The 27,240-nt window shown below is 54.8% G+C and overlaps 1 protein-coding gene across 3 annotated transcripts in view; it reads right to left on the minus strand.

The window, feature by feature from the left end:
- Positions 1-388: 388 nt before the first annotated feature.
- SEPTIN9 (septin 9) overlaps positions 389-27,240 on the minus strand; it is a 145,222-nt gene continuing 118,370 nt past the window's right edge. For all 3 annotated transcript variants that reach the window (XM_083874512.1, XM_083874511.1, XM_083874513.1), the window contains 9 exons: positions 18,655-18,846; positions 15,045-15,173; positions 14,561-14,642; positions 13,292-13,429; positions 7,868-7,985; positions 4,532-4,627; positions 3,382-3,478; positions 1,895-1,946; positions 389-1,093 (listed from right to left, as the gene is read on the minus strand). In XM_083874512.1, the coding sequence (XP_083730638.1) occupies positions 958-1,093; positions 1,895-1,946; positions 3,382-3,478; positions 4,532-4,627; positions 7,868-7,985; positions 13,292-13,429; positions 14,561-14,642; positions 15,045-15,173; positions 18,655-18,846 (1,040 nt within the window). In that variant the 3' untranslated portion in view covers positions 389-957. The remainder of the gene's footprint in view (positions 1,094-1,894; positions 1,947-3,381; positions 3,479-4,531; positions 4,628-7,867; positions 7,986-13,291; positions 13,430-14,560; positions 14,643-15,044; positions 15,174-18,654; positions 18,847-27,240) is intronic.

Consider the following 27,240-nt stretch of genomic DNA (forward strand, 5'->3'; position numbering starts at 1 on the left):
CAAGAGGCTCCTCTGATGTAGGGAAAAGCCCAAGAACCACAAGGGTCAGACAGGACAACCCTCTGCCTCCCACCATGGCTTTGCAGAGACCAAGTTCCACGCTCAGCCCCCTCAGGACAAAACACACTCCGAGCCTTCAGCGGACACAGACCCACCCAGCTGAGTGACAAATAAATACACAAGTGTTCCCAGGACATCAGCCACAGCTCTGGCCCCAGGGAGAGGGAACCAGAGTCTCCACAGAGGTTCACAGCCTTTTACAGGCTGCAAAGACAGATGAGGCAGAGCCTCCCTCCCCTCTCCCATGCTATTGCAAGGTCACAGTCTGAAAAGGCACTTCTCCCAAAGCAGGTCGCTCTGCCTGGCCGGGGGTGGGTGACAGGCGAGGTGACACCTAAACACTCCCAGTTTATTGCATGTAGACAGGGTACAGGGGCTGGGTTGGGGGCTGGAGGGTCCCAGAGGGCTGCAGAGGGCTCGGAGGAGGCGGCAGGACACGAGGATGGCACCGTCTTGCTCTCTTCATCCCACTGTACCTTGCTTCCGAAGGCTCCATCCGCCTGGAGGAACCCTGGCCTTCAATGGACGGAGAAGAGCCCCTGCATGGAGGGGCTGGAAGGGCTCCCAGGGCACCCCAACCCCACTGGCCCCACAGATCTGCTCCCCTGGGTTTGGCTGTGGGGTCAGAGCTGGGGACAAGCGAGAGCCCGGCCTCCACAGAGGGACAGTCCCCGGCCCTGGGGACAATGCTGCTCTGGGGGCTGAGCACAGAACTCATGGCACAAAGCGGGGGGAGAGCGGCCACCCTGCTCCACGTCGGGTTATTTGGTCAGTTTACATGGCAGGGGCTCGGGGACCAGGGCAAGAGGGACAGTGGCAGAGGATTTATATAAAAATAAAGGGGGAGGAGGGGAGGGACAGCGAGCGTGAGCGAGCGAGGTCCTGGCTGAGGGACGGTTACATCTCGTTGGCCACCAGCTCCTTGTCAGCCACGCCGTTGGACAGAGAGCTCTGGCCCTCGTTCAGCCTCTTCACCCTGTAGGCTTCAAAGTGGATGTTGCTGGTAATATCCTTGATGTTCTGCATGTGTGTCCTGTAGGGAAGGGAGATGGAGCAGTCACACCTTGCTGGGCCAGCCCGGCCTCTGCACCCCAAACACCCCCCAGGGCCACCATCCCCTCCTGCCCTGCTGGGTCATGGGGCTTGTAAGGCACAGGGAGAAGAAAAGGCAATAATGGGCAGCATTATTGGGCAGCAGGAGCAGAAGCCTTCACTTGTGCTTGGGGACACAGAGGACCTGTGGCTGCAGGACACCCACCCAGGGAGATCCCCACCCTGCCAGGCGTGGAGCCTTTGCACCCTGCACCTTTGCAGCCCCACACAACTCAGCCAGCAGCAAACAGATCATCTGTGCAGTTAACCTTGCAGCCAAATTGGGGAGGAACCCAATGCTCCCTCTCTAGCAAGCCCAGGGGCCTCAGCCTCCCTCTCGCCCACAGCAAGGACACTTCTTTCAAGAGGGACCAGCCATCACCCAGACCCCACAGTGACACACCAGGGCAGGGTGATGTCTTTGAACTGCGGGTGAGATCTGGCACTGGGGAGGGACCACTAAGGCCAAAAGCTGCTTGCAGGTGAGCTGGAGCCACCCTGGCAGCAATCCTGGAGCTTCTCCCCCCCCTGAACTCAGCACTGCAGCTGAGAGAAGCCCCCAGGGAATGGGGCCACCCTGTGCAGAGTGTCAGGGGGCTGGGAGGGAAGGCAGGGATGGAGGGGTGAAGGGGTGGAGGGATGGAGCAGCAGAGCAAAGCAGCAGCTGCTCCAAGCCCTGCTGGGCTGTCCTCTTTCCCTGGATGCCAGCAGGTGAGCCCAGGCTCTGGGGCAGGGCACTGACCTGATGAGGAGGTCCCGCAGGTAGGCGAACTCACAGTGTGTCGTGTTCTCCACTGGCAAGAGAGACAGAAACCCACCATGAGCACCCCTGGCCCCCACCCAGGGCCAGCAGGGCCTGGGGGCTTCCCCAGGGTGTGCAGGGCTCAGATGGGCACTCATACCCCGGGTACAAGTGCAGGGCTCAGGAATCCTCTTTGCTGCTGCAAAGCTGGAAAAAGCTTACAGACTTCCCCTGCCCCAGCTCAGGCCTGGGGAGGTCTGACTGAGCATCCACAACCCCTTCCCAGTGCCCCACCAACGAGGGAGCTCCCAGCAGCACCCCCTGCACAATGCTGGGACCCCCAGAACTCCAAACAAGCCAGGGGAAGGGCCATGGTGAGCTCTGCAGTGAGCACCAGGTGTGTCTCCACAGAAATTTCATCTGTAGCTTGGCCATGAGCATCCTGCAGCATCCCAGGCACGCTGTGCAAGGACATGAACTCCTGCTGGCAAAGGCTGCTGCTGGCAGGAGTGCTTGCAATAGGGAAAAATCAAGGGGTGCTGCTCCACCACAGTCTCACAGCTGCTATTTTACCCCTGATTTTACTCAATTTAGAGGAAGAACTCCTTTTTATTTTATTTTTTTTTACCCAAACAATCATGTACATAGAATAGCAGAATCCTTTATGTTGGAGAAGATCTCTAAGATCATTGAGTCCAACTGTTAAACATCATGCAGGAATGGGAAAACAAAAACAACACCATTGCTGTGCAAAGGCTGCCTGTGGCCATGGCTGAGCCCTGGAGGTTTCCCTGTGCTCAAGGCAGATGCCACAAGTAGAAGCTGAGGCTTTAATGAATCCCATTGAAATCAGAATGTTCAGGGACACAGCACGAGAGGGCAGCAGAGCTTCAAAATACACTGATTTTCCTGGCAGCTTTGTTAAACCATCCCTCAACACAGGATTCCTATTAAATAGACTCTGGTAAATGAGAGGAACCTGTGAAGTGAAGGGGAGGAAGATGAGAGGGGTGGCACTGGAGATGAGCCAGCTGGCTGCCAGAAACCATCAACAGGGAAATGTGCAGATGTGCTGGAGCCAGGAGCTTTCATCTAGCCTTTAAACCATGACTGTAAACTGGGGGAGAAAAAAGGGAGATCCCGATGGGAAATGGAAGAGGGAAGAGATCCCACAAGGGCACCAACCCAAGGCATTGGTGGAGGGTACAGATGCCAGGGGAAGGTTCTAACAGGGGCTTGAGACACGGGGATGTCCCGAATGTCCCCTCCAGCACCCAGCAGCCCCCCGAGATACACCAAGGCTCAGGAACCCAGCACAGCAGCATTGCCCAAGGTGTTTCCAGTCCTCAAACATCAGGAAAATTATCTTTTTTTGGAGGGGCAGGGAAGCACCACATCGACCTCAACTTCTACTGCTGGTTTTGGGCTTTATTGCCTGCTGCCAGGGCAGGGAGATGGGCTCAGGTGGGGAGACAAGGATAAGGTACCTTCAATGGTGCCCCACTTGGTCTTCCTGCCAAGGATTCTTCTTCCATTCACCTGGTACTCCTGGTCGCTGCCCACCACTGCAAATGGGATCATTTCCTGTGGAAATAGAAAAACAAGGTTGTGATTTCTTCCTGAGGACTGGTCAGGAAACCAATCCAGTGAGCAAAATCCTACACTGAGCTGTTTCCAGGAGGGTTTCATGGGATGAGCTGGTTTATCCCTGATGTTCCTGAGCTGTGCTGCCTGCCAGGGCTCACTGGCAGCCCAGGACTGGGTACCAGCATCTCTTGCACATGTGCCCAGCCCAAAACCAGCCCAAACTCAGCCTAAACCAGTCCCTCACTGACAGGTACAGCTGGAGCAAAAGTATCCCAAAGCTTCCCTGGGAATTGCCCCCAGCATCTGGCAACCTGTGGCCAAGTCATTTCCTGATCCAAGTTGGTGTCCTTGAACTTCAGAGTCCCAAAAAGACGTTTTTTTCTTCCTCGAATTTGTCCAACCCACTTTACTGTGCCAAAAAACTGTGCTGATTCCTGTAGCACAGAACCTCCACCTGCAGGCAGCCTCCAGGTAAAATTCCATCCCAGTGCTGGGAAGGTGCTGCCCTAGCCAGGGGTGGGCAGGGGCACCTCTGTTCCCTGAGCCTGGGACAGGGGAAGGGCCATGGAGCTTCTGCAGGGGTGGAGATGGGGAAGGACTATGGTGTTGCTTTGATTTTTTTTAGCTTTTTAATGTTTGTATTTTTGTAGTGAAGTTTCTCACAGATTTTTACGTAAACAAAAGCAGTGTTATTGTAAACTGTTTTTTCTTGTTTATTGTTCCTCTCTTGAGGAGAGACAATTGATGAACTTCTGGTTTGACCAGTATAGTTGGAAAAGTGTCAACCTTATTGTCCAATCCATAGTCATTGTCCAAAATCTATATAAATCCAAGGAGAAAAATAAACTTCCCTACTTTTGCCCTGACAACTAACTGCCTATGTGTCCTATAGCAACACTATGGACCTTCCCCATGAGCCTTTCTCACCCTCCTCCCACCCCTGTCTCAGCTCTGGCAGGATCCCTGCTGCTGGGCAGAACCCACAGGCAGGGCACAGCAGCTTTGGGGCCTTTTGGAAGCCCCCAGGACACCCCCAGCCCCTGCACTGACCCGGAATTTCTCGTTCACCAGCCGATCCTCGGAGTCCTCATCAAACTCCTTCTGGGGGTACACGTCGATCCCATTGGCCAGGAGATCTGCCATTATCTGGGAGGGAACAGCAGAGGGACAGCTGAAGGACAGGCAGGCACAGGAGCTGTACTGATCCCAAAAGGGCCTCTGAGTGACACCCACCAGTCACAGCAAGGTCCAGCAGCAGCAGCATCCTCCCTCTCCATCCCAAACACTGCCCAGCTGGGGCACAGAGACCTGTGCTCACCCACCAAGAGCCTCCCCAGGAACCTCTGCAAGAACCTGGTGCCAAGACACAGCTTGGGCAGACAAGTGAGATGGGGTTACATGAGCTGGATGTTGTTTAGGGACTGGAAAAGACAACAACACAAGCCAAGCTGCCCAAGCAAAGGGGAACACAGCTGCCAGGCTGGTAACACAAAGGTGAAAAGCTGCTCCCTGGTGTTTGTTTACACTCCTTGGAAAAGGAACTTGATCTGAGGGGACAAAGGCACAGCTTGGAAGGGCAGACTCTGAGGACTTTGCCTCTGTGCAAGGCCAAGAGATGCTGAAATCTGATTGCTGGTTGGAGGCTCAGCTCATGGGGAGCTTGAAGCTTCAACCCTCCCCTACAACGCTGCAAACCCCAACCCAGGCTGGTAGCAGTTCCCACCTTCCTATGGCAACAACTGCACATCAGTCCTATAGTGCAGGCTGGCAAAGGAGGGGATCCAGCCCAGGGGATGCCCCCAGCCAGCCTCACCCCCACCAAACCCACACACTGAGTTTAGGGGAACAACCCCACAAAGCCAACTCCAGGGAGCACATTCCCCTCACTCAGCACAGCACTGGCACCAACCTGCAGCCAGGCTGTTGCTTCACACCCCCTGCCCACCCCACCCAGACCCAAACCCTGTCACCTCTCTGAACCAGCTACACCCCAGATGCAGACAGGGCTCTGCTTTTGGAAGCACACACCCAGGCACACTGGAATGAGTGGAAAAGGTCCCAGCCTGTGCCCACCTGGCCTGATTTCCTGCCCTCTCATCTGCTGGGAGCAAACACATCATGTGGCTACGTGTTCTCCTTCTATCTGAAAGGATTTGGGAGGTCTGGTTATAATCAGGAAGCAATCAGAGATAAGGTGACCTCTGCTGAGCCAGAGCAGAGCAGCAGAGCCAGACACTGTCCCCATGGCCTGCCAAGGGTGCCCAGGTGACATCTGAGGTCCCAGACTGACTCTGTAGTGCCAGAGCCAGCCAGACACCTGCAGACACAGGGATGTGAGCACTGGTAACCTCTGAATGGAGCCAGGAGCCTGCAGAGGCCACCACAGAGAGCAGATGTGGCACCATGGGCTCACCCCTCTGTGTCCCCTCAGCAGCTCCTTGCAGAGCTCTGTGCAAACAGCCTGAATCAGCCTTCAGCTCCATCCCCAGCCAGCCTCTGGCCAAAGAAATTGCTTGGAGAGTTTGGATTCAGCCCCCTAAACCAGACTGGGTATTTCAGTGCCTGATGCTGCTCATTAAGAACTGGAGAGGCTCCCACACTGGTGTGGGAAGGAGCAGCTCACCCTCTCCTGCAAGGGGGCATGGAACCACCCCTGGCTAAGATGTCATCCTGCCCTTAACCAAAGGAGAGGCCCCTAAAACTACCCTTTTGGCAAGACTCTCCCTTTACTTCTCCCAGGTCAGACTCATGGATCAAGGAGCTTGGTGGTTTTTACTTCTGCAGGGAATGCTGAGGCCATCACGCCTGCAGCCACATCCACCACCCACACAAATGGATTTACAGTTCCTTACCAAACCCCAAACGAGCCACCTCCACCTCTCAAAGCAAAGCCCATGCCTTGCTGTGGATTCAGACAGCCCCTCCTCAGCTCCCAACCACGGGAATTTCATACCTTACTTCCCTCCAAATCTCACCCAGCTGAGCTCAGCAAACCCACAGGTTTTTGACTGGTTCCTGTATCAGCACACAATGCTGCAGAGAGAAGGTTTTCCAGTCCCTATCTGATGCTTGAAGTTTTAGCTTTCATGTATTGCAGGTTCTGTGCTGCCCAGGGGTGCAGTTCTGAGCTCACAGTCAGTGTCACTCAGCTCTGCACACAGCAGGGACACAAAACAAATCCTTTTCCTGCTACACACCAAGGACAACTTTCAGCCCAACAGCACAAACAAGGGTGGCTGAAGGGAGGAACAAAAAGGATGGGACCTCACAACCTGGCGCTGTAATTGGACAATTAAACCCCAATTTGCAAATGAACCAAAATTTATAAAAATGTGAGACTTTGTGACCGTTTGTCCATTTTGTGACCATTTTGGGTCCACCTTGGCTGTAGCCCTGGCCAGGCTCTTGTCCTGCCCAAGATATACCCTGAAGGCCTTTCAATAAATATCTACTTTATTCTCTGGCTCTGTCCAGTCTCTGTTCCAGCTCAGCCTTCCCAAGGCATCACACCAAGTTCCCAAAATAACGAAACCAGGCTGAAAATAACAACAACAACAAAGGAGGCAGGAGAAGCAGAGCTGGAGACGCAGAGCTCCAAACTTCTCCTGCACTGACAAAGATCCAAGAGAAACAGGAGGAAGTGCTGGGAGAGCAGAGCTGCCCTGCGGCCACGCGGGATCGCTGCGAGCTGCAGCCCCAGGAATGTGCTGGGCTCCCTGCCAGGCACTGCCTGCACAGCCCTGCCAGGATTGGGGCAGGGGCAGCAGGGGATGGGGCACTGCTGGAGCCCTGGGCACTCAGAATTTTAGGCTTTCTGTGCTGACAGGCACTGATCTCCAATAAAACACTGCATTTGACCTGAGGCTGTGGAAAAGGCTTCCAAAATTGAGTGACAGCACTGGGATTATGGGTGTGTAGTGTGAATAGAAGTGTGTAATATCACATGTGGAAAACTTAAGAGTTTGAGGTTTTAGAATATAGAAAAATATATATAAAGCAAGATGGAGGTTTTAGGGCAGAGGCCAGTCCTTCTTTTTCAACTTCTTCTTCATGGGTCTGGTGGTATTTTGTGATTGGATAGAAAAGTCCTCATTGCAGGCCGTGGGTGGTTGGTTATTGGGTTAAAAGTAAAAATAATTTAGGTGTCATTTCATAATTGGACAGTTTATCCTTAAAAGGCCTTGTAGAGAGATAGAGACTGTTCCATTTTTACTTTTTTAGCTAGGAGTGCTCACGGCTTGTGAGACTGTAACATAGATAAGAATTAATAAACACCTGAATCTGAACATGAAACGCTCATTTAATCCTGACCCTGGCAAAGAGAAGATAAAAGCAGCAGGGTGTCACAGGTGGGAGCCTGGGGAGGGGCAGCAGCCCCTTCCTTACCCGCTGTTTGAAGTAGTCCCTCTCCTCCAGCGTTAGCGTGTCGGCCTTGGCGATCACTGGCACAATGTTCACCACTTTGCTCAGGCGCTTCATGAACTCGATGTCCAGCGGCCGGAGCCTGAAAAGCACCAGGAAAAAGGGGATTTGCACTCCCAGGCTGCTGTAATCCCCTGGCAGGGAGGGGGCATTCAAAGGGCAGACAGAGAGGGGATCACTTCCTTTCAGATACAAGCAAAGACAGCACAACAAACACTTTAAACATTTCCCTTTCAAAGCTGCCGCCTGAGAACCCTGACAAAGCCCCGTGAAGTGGCAGAGGGCTTTTATCTCTGCACGGCCACAGAGGACTGCAGGAACTTGCCCAGAGCCACTGGTGTCCTTGCTGGAGCTGGGATGAGAGCAGGGCGATGCTGGCTGCAGGGCCATGCACAAATCAAAACCTGCTCCAGCTCCATCCCAGCTGTCACCAGCCACCCAGGGACAGCACAACGTGGAAATGGCCACAGGTGACTGTCCCTGCTCACTGTGCTGAGCCCCAGTTCGTGGTTATGCACAAGCTGGGAGTGCCTCTCACATTCATCAGCTGGGATTAAAAAAAGGCTCTGGGAATTCTCCAGGGGCTCACAGAGCACAGAGGAGATGCTGCTTGTTCCAGAGGGTGAGAATGCCAGAAAATCTCTACAACAAAAGTCTCAGCAGAGGAAAGCTGCAGAGATTGCATAACCCCAGTGACCAGGGCCTCGGGAAATCCCTCCCTGCTGAGGGGACACTTCCACACTGCTCCACATCCAAGGCCTGCAGGCAGCAATGAAGGCACCTGGCCATGATGCCCTCTCCCTGCTCCCCAGTCTTCCCTGAAGGTGTTTTAACTGCTGGGGGTCCCAAACCAGGAGAAAACTCTCCCCAGGACACCTCCAGTTGCTGCAGGTGGCTCTGAAGGCGACAAGGACATACAGCACAGGTGAGGAGGTGTTGCCTTGGAAAGGAAACCTGCAGGTCCCAGGATCACCTTTGGGGCAGGAGCCTGTTTGAAATGAGCCCTCACTGAAGGGCTGAGAGCACCCACTGCCAACACACTCAGGCCAAAGCCCACCATGGTCTCCTGGGGCCCTACAAAGGGCTCAGAGACCCCTGTAGCCCCAGGCACAGGAGTGCAGAGGGAAATGGACTGATCCTGCCCCTCAGCAGCCACCAGGCAGTGTCCCCATCCCATGAGGACACCTCTGCCTGGCTCCAGTGCTGAGAGAGGGACATTCAGCCCCAGAGAGACCCACCCAGCTCCAGCTGGTCTGCAAACAGCAGCTCAAGGCTGTCCCAGGGCAGCCAGCCCTGGTGAGCCAGCTGAACCCTCCCCTGGCCATCCCCTCTGCCAGGGATGGAGCTGGACTGTGCCAGGTGGATCTTGTCCCCACACACCAACAAAACACACACAGCCCCGAGCACATCATTAGCACAGGGATAAACCAAGTCCTAACACAAACACAGGGTCACAGATCACCCCGGGCCCCAGGGAAGAGAGATTTTGGCTATTAAAGGGAAAAAAGAATAGAAAAAACCACAAGGAACCCCCCATGGACACATCTAAGCTGACTTGCTGCTGGCAAACATTGTTTGGAGCTCTGCATAATGTATTTCCCAGACCTCCAAGGAAGTAATGCAGTAATGCTCCTTTCCCAGCAGAATTCTTTCCCCTCCTCTCTCTTTGCTATTTTCCAAACAATTTTTCTCCTCTAAAAGCTTCTTCCCCACTGAGCCTGTGTTCCTGCCTCTTTCATCAGCTTTCCCTTTAAAGCCCAGGATGCATACAGAGCAAACGCAGAGGAATCCACAATCAGGCAGACATTTGAGTTTCAGCTCAATCTGCATGTTAAAAGCTCCCTTCCCACCCCTCAGATCCCTCACACATCCGGAGGATGCCACAGTGGAGAGGAGGCAGAGCCAGAGGCTGCCCACAGCCCTGCTGTGTCCATCTGCATCCACCCAGGCACAGTGACCATGTCCATCTGCACCCACCCAGGCATCCCTGACACAACTTTCTGCTCCCATGGGCTCCTGCAAGTGCCTCATCTACCTCCCTGCACCACCCTGAGACCACCAAGGGACTCTCCAGCAGAGCAAACTGTGTGTTTGTAGGGTTTTCTGCAAGTTTCTAGATATTCTATCAAGTCCTGCTAGGTAGGCAGCTTCCCCAAAACCTTAATTATGTAAAAGAAAGTGAACCTTTCCACTAAGAACAATGCCTGCCTGTAGCTAAATATCACATTCATGTCAAGACACCAAAGGAAAACACATGGATTAAGGTGGTGACAAGTGCTATTTGCTCCAAGCACATCACAGAAGAGAAGGGAAGGCTCAAGATAAAAAAAAACTAATCTATTTTCTTCCCCTTCCCCAAATGGGCCCTGATATTATTAATTTATAACATGCACATTTTGGGCTTTGCTGGGAGGGGTGGAGGAGTCGAAGAGGAGTGGACGGGCTGGAGCAGAAGGTGCAGAATGGGCTCCAGCCACTCCAGCTGTGCTGGTTGTTCCGTAATCCTCTCCTGGGCTTGGCTGAGCAGCTGGGCACACCTTGCCAGGGCTGGGCACACACTGTGGTGCCCAGGACACATGTTACTTATTTCTGCCACTGTGCACAGACAGATCTCAGCACAGGCCCCTTCCTGCTGGTTCCCCTGGAAGGCTGTTACAGGAATCAAAACCCACAGTGAGCTGCAGAGCTATTTCCTTTTGGTTGTGTCCCAGATCAAACTAACAGCAGGAATTGGAGCTGTGTGTTGAGCAAACACCAGTGAGGACCCAGCAGCCATCACCTGTTCCACCTGAGAGGGGCAGCCAGAGGGGAAAGAGGGAATGGGTGGCAGTTCCTGAGCCACTGGCAGAGGCAGGAGAGGTGCTGATGAGGCCAGGCAGAGTCCCAGAGCCAATCCTGAGCTGAACAGAGCTTTGCAGGGGTCAGAGCAGGGATATTTATTGGGTGGCAGAGCCAGGCTTGTGCAGCTGCAGCTGGAAGCCCCTAACAGCACCATCCTCGGCCCTCACAGGCAATGGTTACATGGGAGTGTTACAGGCTGTGTGTGAGCTGGATGGGCTGAAAAACCTGTCCTGAACTCCCTGGTGAACTCCCTCATGCAGCAGAAACTTCTCTGCTGATTAACCCCGGAGCTGCCTGGATGGGAGGGCCAGACTGAAACAGAGCCAATCAATCCTCCGCTCCAGCCTCCAAACCTCTGCATCAACTTTGCTTTCCTTTAACCCCTCACTCCATTTTATTTAGAAAAAAGCCAGCTCTCACCCAGTGCCCTGGCAGGCTTAGCCCAGCTGCCTGCAGCATCCACAGGCACTCCTGTGCCATGCCCATCCACATCATCATCAGCAGCAGCTCCCCAGGCAACACAAACACCCCAGGAGGGCAGCACCAAGCACCTGGGGTGTGTGTGGATGGTTCCCTGCAGCTGGGTGACAATGTCCCTACAGCTCTACCAGCACTGCCATCCTCCCAGTCTCCTGGAGAAGACAGAGGCACCACAGCAAGGACCTCAGTGCCCTCCCTGCTGCAGGAACCACAGACCTGCTGCCTCACCCAGGGCACAAACCTGCACCCCAGCTGTGTGTGACAACCCCAGGACAAGGCTCTCACATGGGATCCTCTGCTGCAGCACTGTCACAGCAGCTCCACCCTGCAGGAGAGGTGGCCACATCACCCTTTGTGTCTACGGACACCACTGGGGAAAGCCCGTCCACGATGATGAGAAACAGAATTTGGACTTCACAAAAGAGCAGGAAGGAACCCCAATGCCTGCTCCAGCTTTCAGAGAAACGAAATTTCCCTCTCCCAGTGGGGTTTGCCTCCAGGCAGGAGGGGACGGGTGAGCCGGTGACAGAGGGGACAGCCCCAGCCAGACCCTCAGGCTAAGGGGAAAAAACCAGCACAGGGCTCAGCAACAACGGCCCCCAAAGGCCAGGCTCGCTCAGATATTGGAAACACATGTTCACTGGAGAGAAGGAAAAAAAGCAGCTGAAAATGCACACAATTGCTGTTGGCCGGCGGGTGAGGGAAAGCAGAGCGCGGCTGGAGAGGCTCCGCCAGGGGACAGAGCAGTGGGGCTCCACATCCCTGCCTGCCCTGCCAGCCACCCAACCCTCTGTGAGCATCAGATGTGCTCCTTAAAAACAGCCAGAGAGGTGAGGGAAAGCTGGAGCACAGCTAATGCTGCAAAGTCAGACCTGCCTGCAGATCCGGGCTGAGGTTAGTGGGAACAACACGTTAGACTGGCCTAAAAATGTCATTTCCCTTTGAAACCTTCTCTCTTTTATTGTATTCAACCATAAAGGTTTCATCAGCCCCTCTGCTCCTGATCAGTTACACAACAGGGGCATAACTGGCCCAAGCAGTCATTTTATTCCAGTGAAGGATGCATTTTTGGTCTACCCACTGACAGAAGCAAAACAAAGTCTTTTCTATTGGAATAAATCTCCACATGGGGAAGTGGAAAAGGCTGACATGAATGCAGTGCTGGAGGCTTAAGTTTACTTTTGAAAACAGACCCAAAAACATCCCTAGTGCAGACAGAGCCAGAAGTGGAAGCAATTGACACAAATCAAAAGGAAACTTGGGTCTCATTTTGTGTTGTGATACTTCCAGTCACATTTTTCAAGACATTTTAAGTGCCCCAGATTTTCAGGGTGGGCTGTGTGCCTAGGAGGGAAAAAAAAAAAAAAAAAAAAAAAAAAAAAACCAGAAAAGAAAAAAAAAAAAAAAACCTAGAGTGAGATCTGGGGCTTTTGATGTTGTCACTTGAGAAGTGCCAGAGCCAGGAGAACTCTGGGCTGAATAAACAGCATCCCACTTGCAGACTAGTCAAACAACCTACAAAATAACCTTATGGGGTGAGGGTGCTCACTGCACTGGAAGCACCAAACTGGCTTCTCCCCTTACAATGTCAGGGACAAAGAAAAATAAAAAATTAATGTTCTGCTTGCAAAAGTAGCCTCTCCATCCAATTTGAAACCTGTGCCCACCCTTGGTCAAGCAAGCCAGGTGACCACAGCAAAGCCAGCAGCTCCCTGGAGCTCAGAGAGGATTTCATGGCCCTTCAGAAGAGGAAACACCAAATTTCTCTGGGGTACAGCAGCTCTGCTGTGTTACTGCAAAGCTTCCAGATGATACAGCCCTAGGAATGGCTTCAAGCTGCCCTCGAGCTCTTCAAACCCCAAAAAACACGGGGAGATCCCAGGCAGGAGTGCCCTGATGGCTGAGCTGATGGCACATGGAGAACGAAGGGCGAGGGACAGCGGGGTGCATATGAGTGGCTGGGATGAAATAAATAAACACACCCCCCTGGGCTGGGGTCTGAGTGCCCTGATGGCACATGGAGAGAGAAGAGCCACTGAGGGGCAGCAGGGACAGAGGGGTACGTACGAGTGGCCCGTGGCTGGGATGAAATAAATACAGCAGTGCACCCGCGTGTCGGGGATCTGCTTCTTGCGGTTAATGTTGATCTCCTCCTGCAGGTACTTCTCGTACTGGTCGTTGATGAACTTCATGATGGGCTGCCAGCTGCAGAGAGAGGGGAACACAGGATGGTCTGAGGTGATGCCTTAAGTTTTAGCTTTCATATATTTCAGGTTCTGTGCTGCACAGGGGTGCAATTCTGAGCTCACAGTCAGTGTCACTCAGCTCTGCACACAGCAGGGACACAAAACAAATCCTTTTCCTGCTGCACACCAAGGACAACTGCTACAAGTTTTCAGGCCCAAAAGCACAAACAAGGGTGACTGAAGGGAGGAACAAGAAGGATGGGACCTCATCACCTGCAGCTGGAATTGGACAATTCAACCCCAAGAGGCAAATGGACCAAAACTTATCAAAGTGTGAGACCTTGGGACAGTTTGTCCATTTTGTGACCATTTTGGGTCCACCATGGGTGTAGTCCTGGCCAGGCTCTTGTCCTGCCCAAGGTGTACCCTAAAGGCCTTTCAATAAATACCTACTTCATTCTCTAGCTCTGTCCATTCTCTGTTCCAGGTCAGCCTTCTCAAGGCATCAGAGGGACCTGGCCCACCCTGACCCCCTCACCTGGCCTGACTGTGTGAAGCAGAGCCTGCAGTGCTGGGAATGCTCAGCATCTCCTAAATCACAAACCTCAGGTGTTCACTGCTTAGAAACTCTGTGCACTGCTGCAGGAGGGGATTTACTGGCTGGTTTAGACAAGCAAGTGCCTAAGAACTGCTCCCTTCTCTCCTCCTGGAGCTGGCTGTGGAGCAGCACAGCACTGGGGCCATGTCCTGGGCTCCTTGCACGGTGTCACAGCACAGGAGCATGAGCAGAACCAAAGCCCACAAGCCCAGCCCAGCTGGTGGAGGGGACAAGGTCCCTGCCTGGGGGCCATCCCACAGAGCCAGACACTGTGCCAGGGATCCTGGGCAGAGTTCAGCCTCCAGAGCCACATGAGCAGGGTCTGGGGACTGGCCCTGCTGGCACACAGCTGCTCCCAGCCACAAACAAAGGTTGTCTCATGCCTGGAACAGCAGGACGTTTGTGGCTCTCACGGGGAGCATGGCACTGCTCTGCCACCACAACAACCTCCTTCCTGCTGCAGGGGGGCACAGAGCCGGGCTACAGCCCTGGGCACGGGGTCAGGCTGTGCTGGGGCTCTCCTGCCTCACTCAGGGCACAGGGGCAGCTCACCAGTTCTCGTTGTTGATGTGGTCCCCAAAGCCCGGCGTGTCGATGACCGTCAGCTTCATGCGGACCCCCTTCTCCTCAATCTCTGCAAGAGAGGAAAGCTGCTGTGTGAGGCAGGTGTTGATGGGTGCTCTGGCCAAGCCCACCCTCCCAAAATCACCTGCAGGGCCGGAGTTTGCTCTCCCAGGGGAGAAATGCACCCTCACAGCTCCTCAGAGGCACAAATCAGCCCTCCAAAGGGATCCAGCCTGGAATGCCACCCCCACGGCCACCTCACTGGTCCATTCCAACACAATTAACTCAATGCAGATGAATAAATAAAAAATAGATGTTTTCTCAGCCCTGCAAGTATCTCGGGATGGTAAAAGCCCATTCAGAGAGATGAGAGTGGAGGTTTATGGAGGTCAATGACTTTGTGAGTCCCCAGAGACACAAGGCAGAGCAGGACCTAAAGCCAAAGCAGCAGGTGGGGCCTGCAGAGCCTCACCGTGAGTGATGGATTTGATTTCAATGGTCTTGGGGATCCTCTCCTCAGCAGTTGGCTGTACAGATTTCCGGCTGATCTTGGATTTGAAGAGGGTGTTGATTAACGTGGATTTCCCCAAGCCGCTCTGACCTGGAAGAGAGCAGGATAACCCAGAGTCAGCACTCCCTGTTCTGTCAGGGGCCAGGGAATGGGGCTGCTGACAGATCTGCCAGAGGGATGGATGGAGAGAGGGACGAGGAGCAGCTGCTCCCCTGCAGCTCCCCTGAGCCAAGGAGCTCGAGCCCAGCCCAGCCCAGCCAGGAGGATGCTGCAGGTAGCAAAGCCCTTCCCTGGCTCCAAAGCAGCAAACCAAGAGCTGGTTCCCTGCACCCAGGCAAAATCCCAGCAATCCTGAGGACAGGCAGACAGTGCTGGGGGTGTTTGAAGGGCTGTGGTGATGCAGCAGGGCAGGGGACCAGGGAACCCCAGGAAAAAGCATCCTTTGCCTTCACTCTCCTGCAGTCTGCTCTGTCCAGTTCCACAGGGAAGGCTTTGGAGCAGCTTGGCAAGCCTTTATCTGGACAGGACTAACAGCAGCAACAATCCTACAAACCTCAGCCCTGCTGCATCTGCTGCTGCCTCCCTGACAGGCTTGGTGTTGCAATCAGCCCAGCTGGCTGCACAGACACAGCTCCACGCCAGGGGCTTCTCTGAGTCCCACAAACAACAGCCCAAGGAGCACATCAGATTCCACAACTTTAGAAAAACAGCTTTTAGAAAAGCATTTTCATGCTTCATATCCCAGAGCTGATGCTGATCTGTGCGGAAAGGACACCAGCAGCTCCTGACTCTCCAGGAACAGCTGTCCTATGAGCTTGGAGAACAATGTTTCCAGAGCAAAGAGAACAGAATTAACTCCTCAAAACCCAGGGAGCAGATATTCTGGGCCCCCTGCCAACACTGCAGAGATCCTGCACACACCATGGGGACCCAATGGCCCCGTTCTGCCAAGACACATTATAGCCAACAATCACGGCACTGCCACCAGCATGTCCCTTTGTCCCACAGAGTGTCCCTAAGCAGAGTCAGCAAGGGTTTCACCCACATCCTTCAGGGTCCTGGCTCATCCAGGCTGCCAAAGTCAAGGGTAGGGCCAACCAGCACCGGGCATCACCTCCTGGCATCACCCCACTCCCTGATCAGACAGCAGTTTTACAGCCGAGTTTGCAACATCACCAATGGCTGCAATCCAGCACAGGAAAACTCTCTTTGAGAGCCATTGTCACTGCTGGGCTGTAAGAGAGACATGCACCAGGCTGGGGGGAAGTGCTCCCAGCCCTCTGCTGCCTTAAAATGCAGGGCCAAGCACTACAGGCCTGGAGCTGGGCATGCAGAGCCAAAACAGAGCTCTCACTGCACCACTGCTCACCATTAAATGGAGCACCTGGGGAGAGGGGAAGGCTCTGGGACACACCGGGGACAGGGGAAATCAGGGTGACACACTGGGGACAGGGAAATCAGAGTGACACACTGCCAGAGCTCCAGGCAGGGGGTCTCTGCATTCATGTCTGTCCAAGCTGCCTGGAAAGGGAGCAGAGGTGAGGGCCACAGTAGCCAGGATGTGATGTCCCATGGCACCACAGCCACAGGCTGACCTTGCTGAGCCACAGTGGGGTGCAGGTGGGGACCCTAAGGCTGTGACACAGGCAGCTGAGCACAGGGCACGGCTCCCTTCTAACAGCCCTGGTTTGCAGTCCACTGCCTTTCCCACAGCTGAAATCCAGTGGGAAAAAATGCAGCTGAGCCTGACCACTTCTGCTCTCCTTCCAGCTGCTTTGCACAGAAAACTGAATGCAAAAGACGTGCTTTGGGATTTTTAAAAGTTTAGACATCTCTCTTCATCTCTGCAACTTTAGAGGACAAGGGACAAAGCTGACCACAGCCTACAGCCTCCTCCCAGCTCTGGTTGGGATTGTGAAACCCTTTTGAATGGGGACCTTGCCACAGTGGGGTTTGCACAAAGCCCCATGACAGGGAGGCAGTGAGGAGTGACCCCTGCGCGGCACCTCCCCTGCAGGGCAAGTCGCCTCCCTCCTCCCTGCTCTCACCTTCCAGAGATGGCAACAATTTCTGAAGGACGTGCAGCTGAGGCTGGATGGGAATCCTGGAGCTGAACCCCTCCCTAGGGAAGCTCAGCAGGAGGAGGGCTGGCTGCTGCCCCTTCCCCGAGGTGCTGCTCCTCCAGCATCTTCTGGGAGGGTCAGAGCTCCACTTGTTTATGCTGCCCTGAATTCCCAGCCTGTAAACAGCCAGCCCAGTGCCTGCCAAGGGCAGAACAATGTTTTCCAGGCACGGGCCTGGAAACCACACACAGAGCTGCCAGGGCGGAGCTGTTCCTGAACATCCCTCCCCGTCTGCACAGCAGAATGCTGAGGTGCTGAGGCAGCACAGCCTGCTCCTGGAGGGATGTGACACTGCTCCTGGAAGGGTGACAGCCTGCTTCTGGAAGGATGGGAGCCTCCTCCAGCAGGGAAATGGGAGCTCAGCACAGGTAATCTCTCTTTCAGGCTCCCAGGACTAGTGCAGTGATTCCTCTGTTTGCAGCAAAGAATTGGATTTGGTAAAAAACCTCCCTAAGGACTGGTTGTGCACTGACCAGCCCTGCTGTAATCACCCAGCCCATGGTGATCCCAACCCCAACCTTCCCCATAAAGGGAGTGAAAGTATCAGGATGCAAAAGGCTGAGCATCTACAGAGCTTGCTGGAAAGCTACAGCATACTGAAATCTTTAACAGAACTAGCAAAAACTCTGGATCAGACCCTTTCACAACCCCCCAGGCAAACCTCCAGAATACTCTGTGGGACATCCCACAGGCATCACACCTGTAGCATTACACAGCTCCTCCCAGGAGGGTAAGGGATGATGAGGCCCCAGCCCCACAACACTGGCCATTGCATGGGATTTACTCTCCTCATGCCCCTGCAGCTCCCCTGGCAGACACATAAGGGGAGAAGGCCAATGGCACCTGGCCTGGATCAGGAATGGTGTGGCCAGCAGGAGCAAGGAGGTCATTCTTCCCTGTACTGGGCACTGGTGAGGCCACACCTTGAGTGCTGTGTCCAGTTCTGACCCCTCAGTTTAGGATGGACATTGAGTGCTGTGTCCAGCTCTGGCCCCTCAGTTTAGGAAGGACATTGAGACCCCTGAGTGCACCCAGAGGAGGCCATGAGGCTGGTGAGGGGCTGGGAACACAAACCCTGTGAGGAATGACTGAGGGAGCTGGGGTTGTTCAGCCTGGAGAAAAGGAGGCTCAGGGGTGACCTTATCACTCTCTACAACTCCCTGAAAGGTGGCTGTGCTCAGGTGGGGTTGGTCTCTTTCTCCAGGCAGCACTGGCAGAAGGAGAGGACACAGCCTCAAGCTGCACCAAGGGAAATACAGGTTGGATATTAGGAAAGGATAATGAAGTACTGGAACAGTCTGCCCAGGGAGGTGGTGGAGTCACCATCCCTGGATGTGTTTAAACAAGACTGGATGGTGACATCGGTGCCAGGGTTTAGTTGAGGTGTTGGGGCTGGGTTGGATTCAATGACCTGGTGATTCTGTGAATTCTGTGATTCTGTGACTCACCCACGACCATGATGTTGAACTCGAAGCCCTGTTTCATGGCTTTCCTCCTCAGCTGCTCCAGGATGGCGTCGATGCCCACGTAGCCGAAGTCGGCGGCTGGTTTGTCCGGCCGCGCCGGCGCCGCCTGCTTGGGGCCGGCATCCCGCGGAGTGTCCGTCATGCCGGGAACGTGGCTGGGCACGGCCTCGGGACCTGCTGGGGCAAACACAGCCTGCTCAGAGTGCTGCTCCTGCCAGGGAGTCACAGGAGCTGCCTGCTGCCTCCAAAGGGGGAATAAAACACTGCAGAGACTCAGGTTACCAGCAGGCTGGGAGGGAGGAGGAGTGTGGGATCTTCCTCTGCAATAATTACATTGAATTTGGCGTTTTCTATCTTTATTTACTATTCACTTGATCCCCTCCCATGCCACCAAACCTGACACAGCTTCGGGACCTGCGAGGACAAACACAACCTCAGAACACTCAGAGGTGCTGCTCCTGACAGGGAATCACAGGAGCTGCCTGCTGCCTCCAAAGTGGGAATAAAATATGTGCAGGGACTCAGGGTGTCTTGGGTTGCAATATGTAACCAAAAGTGTGTATTCTATTTGCCATCTGTTGAAACTGGTTGGGGAAGTGGGTTTTTTTTTGTCTCTGGTATAACCCATTCCTCATAACTCCAGGGGGAGAGGCAGGTGCTTTCTGTCAATGGGCAGCTGCTAAAACCAGCTGGGGCAGGGTTCTTATCCCTCCCAGGCCCCATCCTCCCTCCAGGGGATCTCTGCTGTCCATGGGCCATCCAGGCTCACTGCAGGGCTGAGACAATTCCATCATCCCATGGGGAGATGCTTCACCCAGGGGGAGGAGCCCAGCATTCCCACCTGGATCAAACCTGGCATTGAGAACAGCAGCACAGCCTGTTTGCACTGGATTCCCAGAGGGGACCAGACCCATCTCAGCACAACTGGACCCTTCTACAGGATCATCTCTGCTCCAATAGAACTACATCTGGCACTGCGGGAGGACTTGATTGGGCTGCTACCAACACCCTGAACCAACAGGGGGTCAGGTTGTATTTCTGACTCTGTCAGTTTTTCTATGTTTTTTTTTTTGTTTGCTTGTGTTTTTTTGGGTTTTTTTGTGCCACTACATTTGTATTTTTAATATTCCTAGTAAATAACTGTTATTCCTATTCTCATATCTTTGCCTGAAAGCCCCTTAATTACAAAATTAAAATAATTCAGAGGGAGAGGGTTTACATTCTTCATTCCAAGGGAAGCTCCAGCTTTCCCCGGCAGACACCTGTCTTTCCAAACTAAGACACAGGGGTATCAGAGGAGGAGTGTGGGATCTCTCATCACTAATTACATTGAATTTGAGGTTTTCTTTATCAATTTACTGCATGCACTTGATCCCTGCCCACTCCACCAAACCTGCCACAGCAAAGGGATGCTGCTGTGGGGGTGTGAGCACACCAGGTCCCACAGAGCTGACCTGCTGCCACAGAGCAGGGCCCAGCACCCAGAAAGTCCTCAGCCCATGTCTGTGAGTGACAAAGGCTTTTAGCCCCACAGCCCTGTGCCCTTTAACTGCTGCTAAAGGCAGACCTTCACATCCCACCCCTCCACACCCCTGGAATCACAGCCCTGTGCACACTGCTGTGCACAACTCAGCCACGTTCTGGGGGGAGCTGAGTGGCTTTGCAGACACAGGGAGTCCTTGGCATCCACTGCCACGTGCCCTCCTCGAGCTCCAGCTGAGGCAGATCAGAGGCTGCCGGCCCTGGCTTGTGGAAAACCCAACACATTTGCATCAAACGGGCTGTGCCAGACAACACCCATGCAGCCACGGAGCTTCTGTGAGCTAATTCTGTCCATATCTGCTCAGAAACCCAAACCCCTCAGCTGCCCTCAAGAGACAGGGTGCCTGTCTCCTCTGCAAGATGCTCCAGCCTAACAAAGTCCTTCAGAAGAAGCAAATGTAAAACTACTGCCTCAGCCAACAGCTTTTTAAGAAAAAACAGGGGATTTTCTGCTCCCCCAGGCCCCAGGCAGGAGGTGGGGAGGCCAAAGTGCCCTGGAGTGATGTGGCCTTGTCCCCTGCCAGCCCCAGCTGCTCTGCATCACCCACAGTGGATACAGCAAATATCCCAAAGGCAGAGAGTGCACAAGATCAGCCCAGTCCCCCACAAGCTCCTGGGGGCATCAGCCACATGCAGCACACTCCTCTGATCCAGGCACAGAGAGGGGGGGGTTTAGGAAAACACACTTCTAAGAGCCCTCCCCACCCCAGGCTGCTGCTGCTCAGTGCCTGGGTCCCTGCAGCCACCAGCCTCAGTGAGCATTTTGTTGTTGCTCAGTGTTTTGCAACGATTATTTATTATTTTTAATCGTTTATTATTATTAATAAAAACATTACTGTTTGCAAAGTCCTCACCCCTCCAGACAGCAACACAGCTCTCAGCTCATCTCACTCCAGTTATTCCTGGCCTTTGATGATGTGCTGCCTGCTTTTCTCTCCCTCCCTCTCTCTGTAGGAGTGTGGCTGGGCCAAAGGGGCTCCTCCAAACACAAGCCCATCATCCTTTTTCCTCTGGCTGTCTCAGACTGGACCCTGCTGGGGTCTGTGAGGTGGAACCATACTGTTCCTGCAAGCACAGTACACTTCCATGTGCTTAATATAGGCCAAGCAGGGAAAAAAAAAAAAAAACAACCAACAAAAAAACCCAAAAAAACCACAACCCTAGAACTAACCCCAAAGACTACTGGGTCACTTTGAACACTTTTTTCCAACCCTCAGTCCCAGGCTGTGCAGCTGAGCATTACTCAGAGCTGCTTGAGAGCAAACACACTGTCCCTGAGAGAATCCCACTCCTCCTGGGAGCCCTGCACAGCTGGAACTGCACTGGAATGGGAGCAGGAACCCTGCACAGCTGGAATTGCACTGGAATGGGAGCAGGAACCCTGCACAGCTGGAACTGCACTGCCATGGGAGCAGGAACCCTGCACAGCTGGAACTGCACTGCCATGGGAGCAGGAACCCTGCACAGCTGGAACTGCACTGCCACGCTGCCCCTCACTAAGTCAACCAGCCCAAGGCCTCACCACAAATCCCAATTCAACCTCATTCCAAAATGGCAAGGCCAGAAGTAGAAAAAAAAATAAATCCCTGCATAACATTAAAAAAAAAAATCCAAAAAAAACCCCAAAAAACCCCAACAAAATGACAACTAAATCATGTGGAAAGTATGCTGCCACCAGCAGCAGTGCTGGGTTGTGCAATGGGTTTAACTCCTCCAGGCACCACTTGTGTCCCCAAGGATGGGACAGCAAACCGGGACACTGGGGCAGATAAGCTGCAGAGAAATTAAGAAATTAAATAGGGCAGAAAGCCAGCCTCCACTTGATAAAGGCCAGGAGCATCTCCAGGACCTCAAGGAGCAGCTGGCATTGTGCAGAGGGGCTGACCTGACCCTGGGTAAGGAGGTGTGCAAGCAAACTGTCCCCAGCTCAGGGAGCAGATAGTCCTCACCAAACTGCCCTCAGTGGCAGGAGAAGGGCTCAGGGCCCACCAGGCTCCAGCCAGACCAAAGCCACAGGAAGAGCAGCACCCCTGTCAGGGCAGCCCCTGTGCTTCAGCTGGTCTGTGGGGAACTCGTGATTTAAAGCACCTGGGTCCTGAATGGGGAAAAACAGAATAAAATCAGTATATTGCAGCCAGGAGTGTCTGCAGGACAGCAGGGATGCAAAGTCAATGATGCCCCAGCAGCACGAGCAAACTCCCAAGGGAAATGCCACAACTCAAATGTGCAATTTTTTTTTCCAGCTTCCCAGCACTGAGATGGTTTTTTCTTAGCAAAGACTCAAGTGTCACACTGGGCTCCAAGGGGTTTGTGCCAGCAGGAGGAGGGTGCAGCCCAAGCACAGGGATGGTGTGCTGGGTGGCAGTGAGCACTCCCAGGAGTCACTTGTCTAAAAAAATAAAATCTTAGGGATAAATTGGAGCAGTGTAGTGGATGCCTGGGATGCATCATGGGCACATCCTGGATTTGCCTCTGAGGTGACGATGTCAAACCCGTGGTGCTAGAGCCAGTGTCACCGAGCTGACCCTTCTGGAGCCCAGCAAGGAGGGATGGGTTAATTAACACCCCGTTACTGTCTGAAATCCCTGACTGCCACCGAGTCCCTGGCAGGAGCAGAACCAGACCACTCCTGATTCACCACTGTCACCTTAACCCAACTGTTGTCCCCCACACAAGGAGCCATCACTTTGCTGATGGGGCAGAGAGCTCAGAGCCTGCAGCTCTCTCCCACTAAAGTGCTCCTGGATAAACATCAAGCACATGGGAACAAGTGCTTGTGCCATATTTAGACCTTCCCTGCCAGGGAAAGCCTGTCCACGTGGGCACAGGAGATATGGAGATGGTCAGGGCAGAGCTGCACCCAGCGGGGACACAGGCAGAGCTCTGCCTCGGGCACAGCTGACTCAGGACAGCTGCTCCAGAGCTGGATTTGCCAAAGGCTCGGGGCTGTTGCTCTGTAATTGATGCATGTCAGACACGAGCCAAAGCCAACATCTGCAGAGCAGCAGATGAAAGGCACCCTGCAGGGAGGGAAGCCCCTGGGAGCCCCCCAGGGACCCTCCTGCTCCCTCAGCCAGCTGGACACTGTGTGCTTGTGGGATGGGCTTGGCCAGGGGCTGCTGGAGCTGCTGGAGCTGCTGTGCTGGTGCCATGAGGCTGCCACAGCCTGGGACACTGCAGGCAGGGCATGCAAGGACATCCATGGGCTCCCCAAAACCCCAAAGCCAGGGGCTGGGAATCCTTCCTGAGGATCTGGGACAGGGATCTGCAGGAGACTGGGGCTTCACTGCACACACACAAAGGTTAAAGCACGCTGGCAAAAGCTGAACTGGGAATGTCCCACCCACCTCAGGTCCCAGCTAGACCCAGCAGCTCCATGCTTTGCTGGTGATGTGGGAGAGCAGAGCTGGTCCTGGAGCAGGGTTGGTCACAGACCTGGTGCTCAGGGGCTGCACAGAGGAACCAGAGAGAGGCCAGGAGGCTGCACCTCTGCCATGGCCGCCTGTCAACAGACCCAAACCACTGCACACTCTACGGATGCACACACAATCAATGGCAAAATGGCAATGTTTGGGCAGTAAATCAAATAAACATCCTTTGGATGCTGGGAATACCAAGCACTGGTCACCTTTTGATAATGCTGCAACCAATTCTGCAGAGCTACAAGTACCCAGAAGACCAGGACACTGTGGATAACTTCCCTCCACACAACAGATGCTGGAAATGCCATGGCCTTCCAGATTTGTGGGATGGGTTCATGCACACACAGAGAGCAGATTCAGAGCAGTGAACAGTGGTGTATCAGGGGGTGAAAGCACAGCCTAGACAGCTGAGTATCCACAGATGTTTTCACAGGAGAAATGTGAACCACCTAACCTTTCGAGTTTTGGGAGCAGCTCTCTTGGAGAATTGTGCCAGCAGGCTGTCACAGAGACACTTGTAGCTCCAAAGAGAGAATCTACAGCCCCTGGCTAAGAACAGCTGTGGGGTTGCAGCACACTCAGCCTCCAGGGCCTCTCCCCTTGGCACACTGAGCCACTGACCACAGGCTCTGGAAACGGATCCAACCTGCGGAGGAGGTGGCAGAGACACAGCTCTCCCTTCCCAGGGGACAGGAGGAGGAGTCTCAGCAAAGCCAGGACTGGATGCAATCCCAGCATGGCCCAGGCACTGCTGGTTTTTTCAGCTGCCATGGGATCCCCTGGTGCTGAACGGGGCAGGTCCCTGCTGGATGTGTGGGTGCCAGGGAATGTGAGGCACAGCTCACTCCAAAGCTGAGGTGGCTCAGCCTGGCACATAGAGCCTGTGCCACAGACCCTGCAGCACCAAACTGTAACCAAGGGATGTTCCTATTATTCACCTGGCTGGCATTGCCAGCCCCAGGTTTAGTCAGTCCCTTGCATCCCTGAGCATTGGGCTACAGTTTCAGGCTGGCCACGAGCCCAGGCTCACCTACCAACCAGTTATGTTTCCTTCTCAGCTTGCATTTCCACCTGGGTGCCAACAAACATGAGCCACAAATAGCAGAGTGTGCTTAACTCTGCTCCATTAGACCAAATCCACCCCAGAGCTGCCAGAGAGGTGGCCAGGTGCCTCCTGAGCACACAAGATGCTCCAGGCTTGAAACCTTTCACTCACATGGGGAATAAACCCCACGTTTGCAGAGTTTAAAAAGGAAGGCAGTGATTCCTGCTGTGGTGTGACCAGGCAGGGGCACAGCCCCGAGGCACAAGTCACGGGCACACATCACGTGCAGGTCGAGCTGTGCCCGCCAGCCACGTGCCTTCCGTCCTCCCTGCCTGTGCTTCCCCTCCTGCCCCGGAAGCACAGCACTCCCCTGCTCTGCAGCTCAACCCCCCTGCCTCTCTTATTTACAAGAGATGGATGCTCCAGGGCTCCCCACCACTGCTTCCCTTCCCATCCTAAACCGTCTGGCTGCTGCAGGCTCTGGTCAGCAGCGTTTCTGGGCTGGGGTGAGGAGCCCATCCCAGGGGTCAAACCATGGTGCCAGCTCCACAACTTCAGGCTCTTGCCCGTGGCTCCTGGATGTGGTGTGAGGCTGACCATCACCAGACTGACCACCAGGCTGACCCCCACCCTGCCCCGGTCAGACACACAGCCCTGGCAGCACAACCCACAGTCTGACACTCTCCTTCCTCCAACCACGTGAGACAGCAGCTCTAAACCACTTACAAAAACCTGCAAAGAGTTGTCAGGCTGTTTGTCTCCATGGTTAAAAAGGAGCAGATGACCATGAACAAGCCCAAGTCTTGGCTGGGGCACGCAGAGATCTCTGGCCGTGTGGCCCCACTGATCACCTTCTGTAAGGAGATTCTTCCCCTGGAGCTGGAGCAAGGCTGACCCCAGAGCTGCCCTCCCTCACTGGGAACACCCCATGGAGAGGAACCTTCCTGCACACAGATCTCAGCAGAAGCTGCTCCATCAACAGGCCCCATTGGCCATGCCAATGGCCAGCACAGCCCTTGCTCCCCACAGACAGGCTCAGAGTGCCTGTGCCCAGGAGGGGCCAAAGACACCCACAGAACTGATCCATGGGGGCTCTGAGCACATGGGATCCACTCCCAGCCCTGCCCACTCAGCCTCGACAAGGTACTCAGCACAGGAGGGGCATGGGGACCCTCCCCAGCCCCAGCCAAGGGAAAGCCCCCTTCACCCCTGTCACCACTGCTCTGCAGAGCTCTGTGCTGTGAAAACAAAGAGCCAGGCAGCGCTCCCCAAACTCAGCTTGTCCAGACAACACTGCAGAAGGAATGGGTCGGGCCAAGCCCCAGGAGGGGGCACCGGGCACGGCTGAGTGTGCCCAGGGCCGCCGAGCTGCACTCCAATGCCCCCCGCCCCACGAGGCACTGACTGCAGCTCCGGCAAGAATAAAAAGAGCAAACAGAGAGGGATTCACATCCCGAGGGTTGCAGTTTGGCTTTTTTTTTTTTTTCTCCTATATTTTTTCCCTCCCCTTTTAAAATTCCTTTTCCCCGCTTGGTTTTGTTCTTTGATGGGTAGGATGGTATGGATTTTTATTTAGTTTCTTTGTTTGTTTCTGTTGTTTTCTTCCTTTACCAAAGGCAGCTGCGCCCCAGCCGCCCCGCCAGCCCTTTAGTGGGGGCAGCAGCCAGAGCAGCAGCCAGAGCAGAGCAGGGGACATAAAAGTACCTACGGGGACAGGGGACAAGGGGGTACCCACGGAGACAGGGGGGTACCCACGGGGACAGGGCAGAGGATATAAAAGTATCCATGGGCACAGTGCAGGGGACAGGGGGATACCCATGGGGACAGAGGAAGGGACCAGGGGGTGCTCAGGGGACAGGGCAGGGACTAGGGGGTGCCCCAGGCAGGGCAGGGGAGCAGGGAGTACCCAGGGGACAGGGCAGGGGAGCAGGGGACAGGGCAGGGGAGCAGGGGGTGCCCCGGGCAGGGCAGGGGAGCAGGGGACAGGGCAGGGGAGCAGGGGACAGGGCAGGGGAGCAGGGGGTGCCCCGGGCAGGGCAGGGGAGCAGGGGACAGGGCAGGGGAGCAGGGGGTGCCCCGGGCAGGGCAGGGGTCGGCGCGCTGCTCCCCGCTGATCGCGGACAATGCCGGCAGCGCGGCCGGCGGAGCGGAGCTGCCGCCCGTCCTGGGGGGCACAGCACAAGGGCCCGAGCCCCCCGCGGCACCCGCTGCCCCCGCCCTGCCCCGCTGCCCTCCCTGGGAACGGCGGCACAGCCCCATCCCGTTCTCTCAGGCCTTTTCCCAGGATAATTCGCCCCCCCAAAAAAGCGCTTCCCCACCGCCGTGACCCCCCCGGCCGCCCCAGGAGCCCCCGGGCACCGCAGACTCACCCGCGGCGGCGGCTCCGGCAGCCGCTGGCTCCCGCCTCCTCCCGCGCTGTCCTCCGCCTCCTCCCCCATCGCCCTTCCTCCTCCTCCTCCTCCTCCTCCTCCTCCCCCATCACCCTGCCTCCTCCCCCTGCAGCCCGGCCCGGGGGGATGGAGCCTCTTCCCGGGAAGCTGCTTCGCCCCCGGGCGGTGT

The sequence above is a fragment of the Zosterops lateralis genome (assembly GCF_965231275.1).
Source record: "Zosterops lateralis genome assembly, chromosome: 18".
Classification (NCBI taxonomy): domain Eukaryota; kingdom Metazoa; phylum Chordata; class Aves; order Passeriformes; family Zosteropidae; genus Zosterops; species Zosterops lateralis.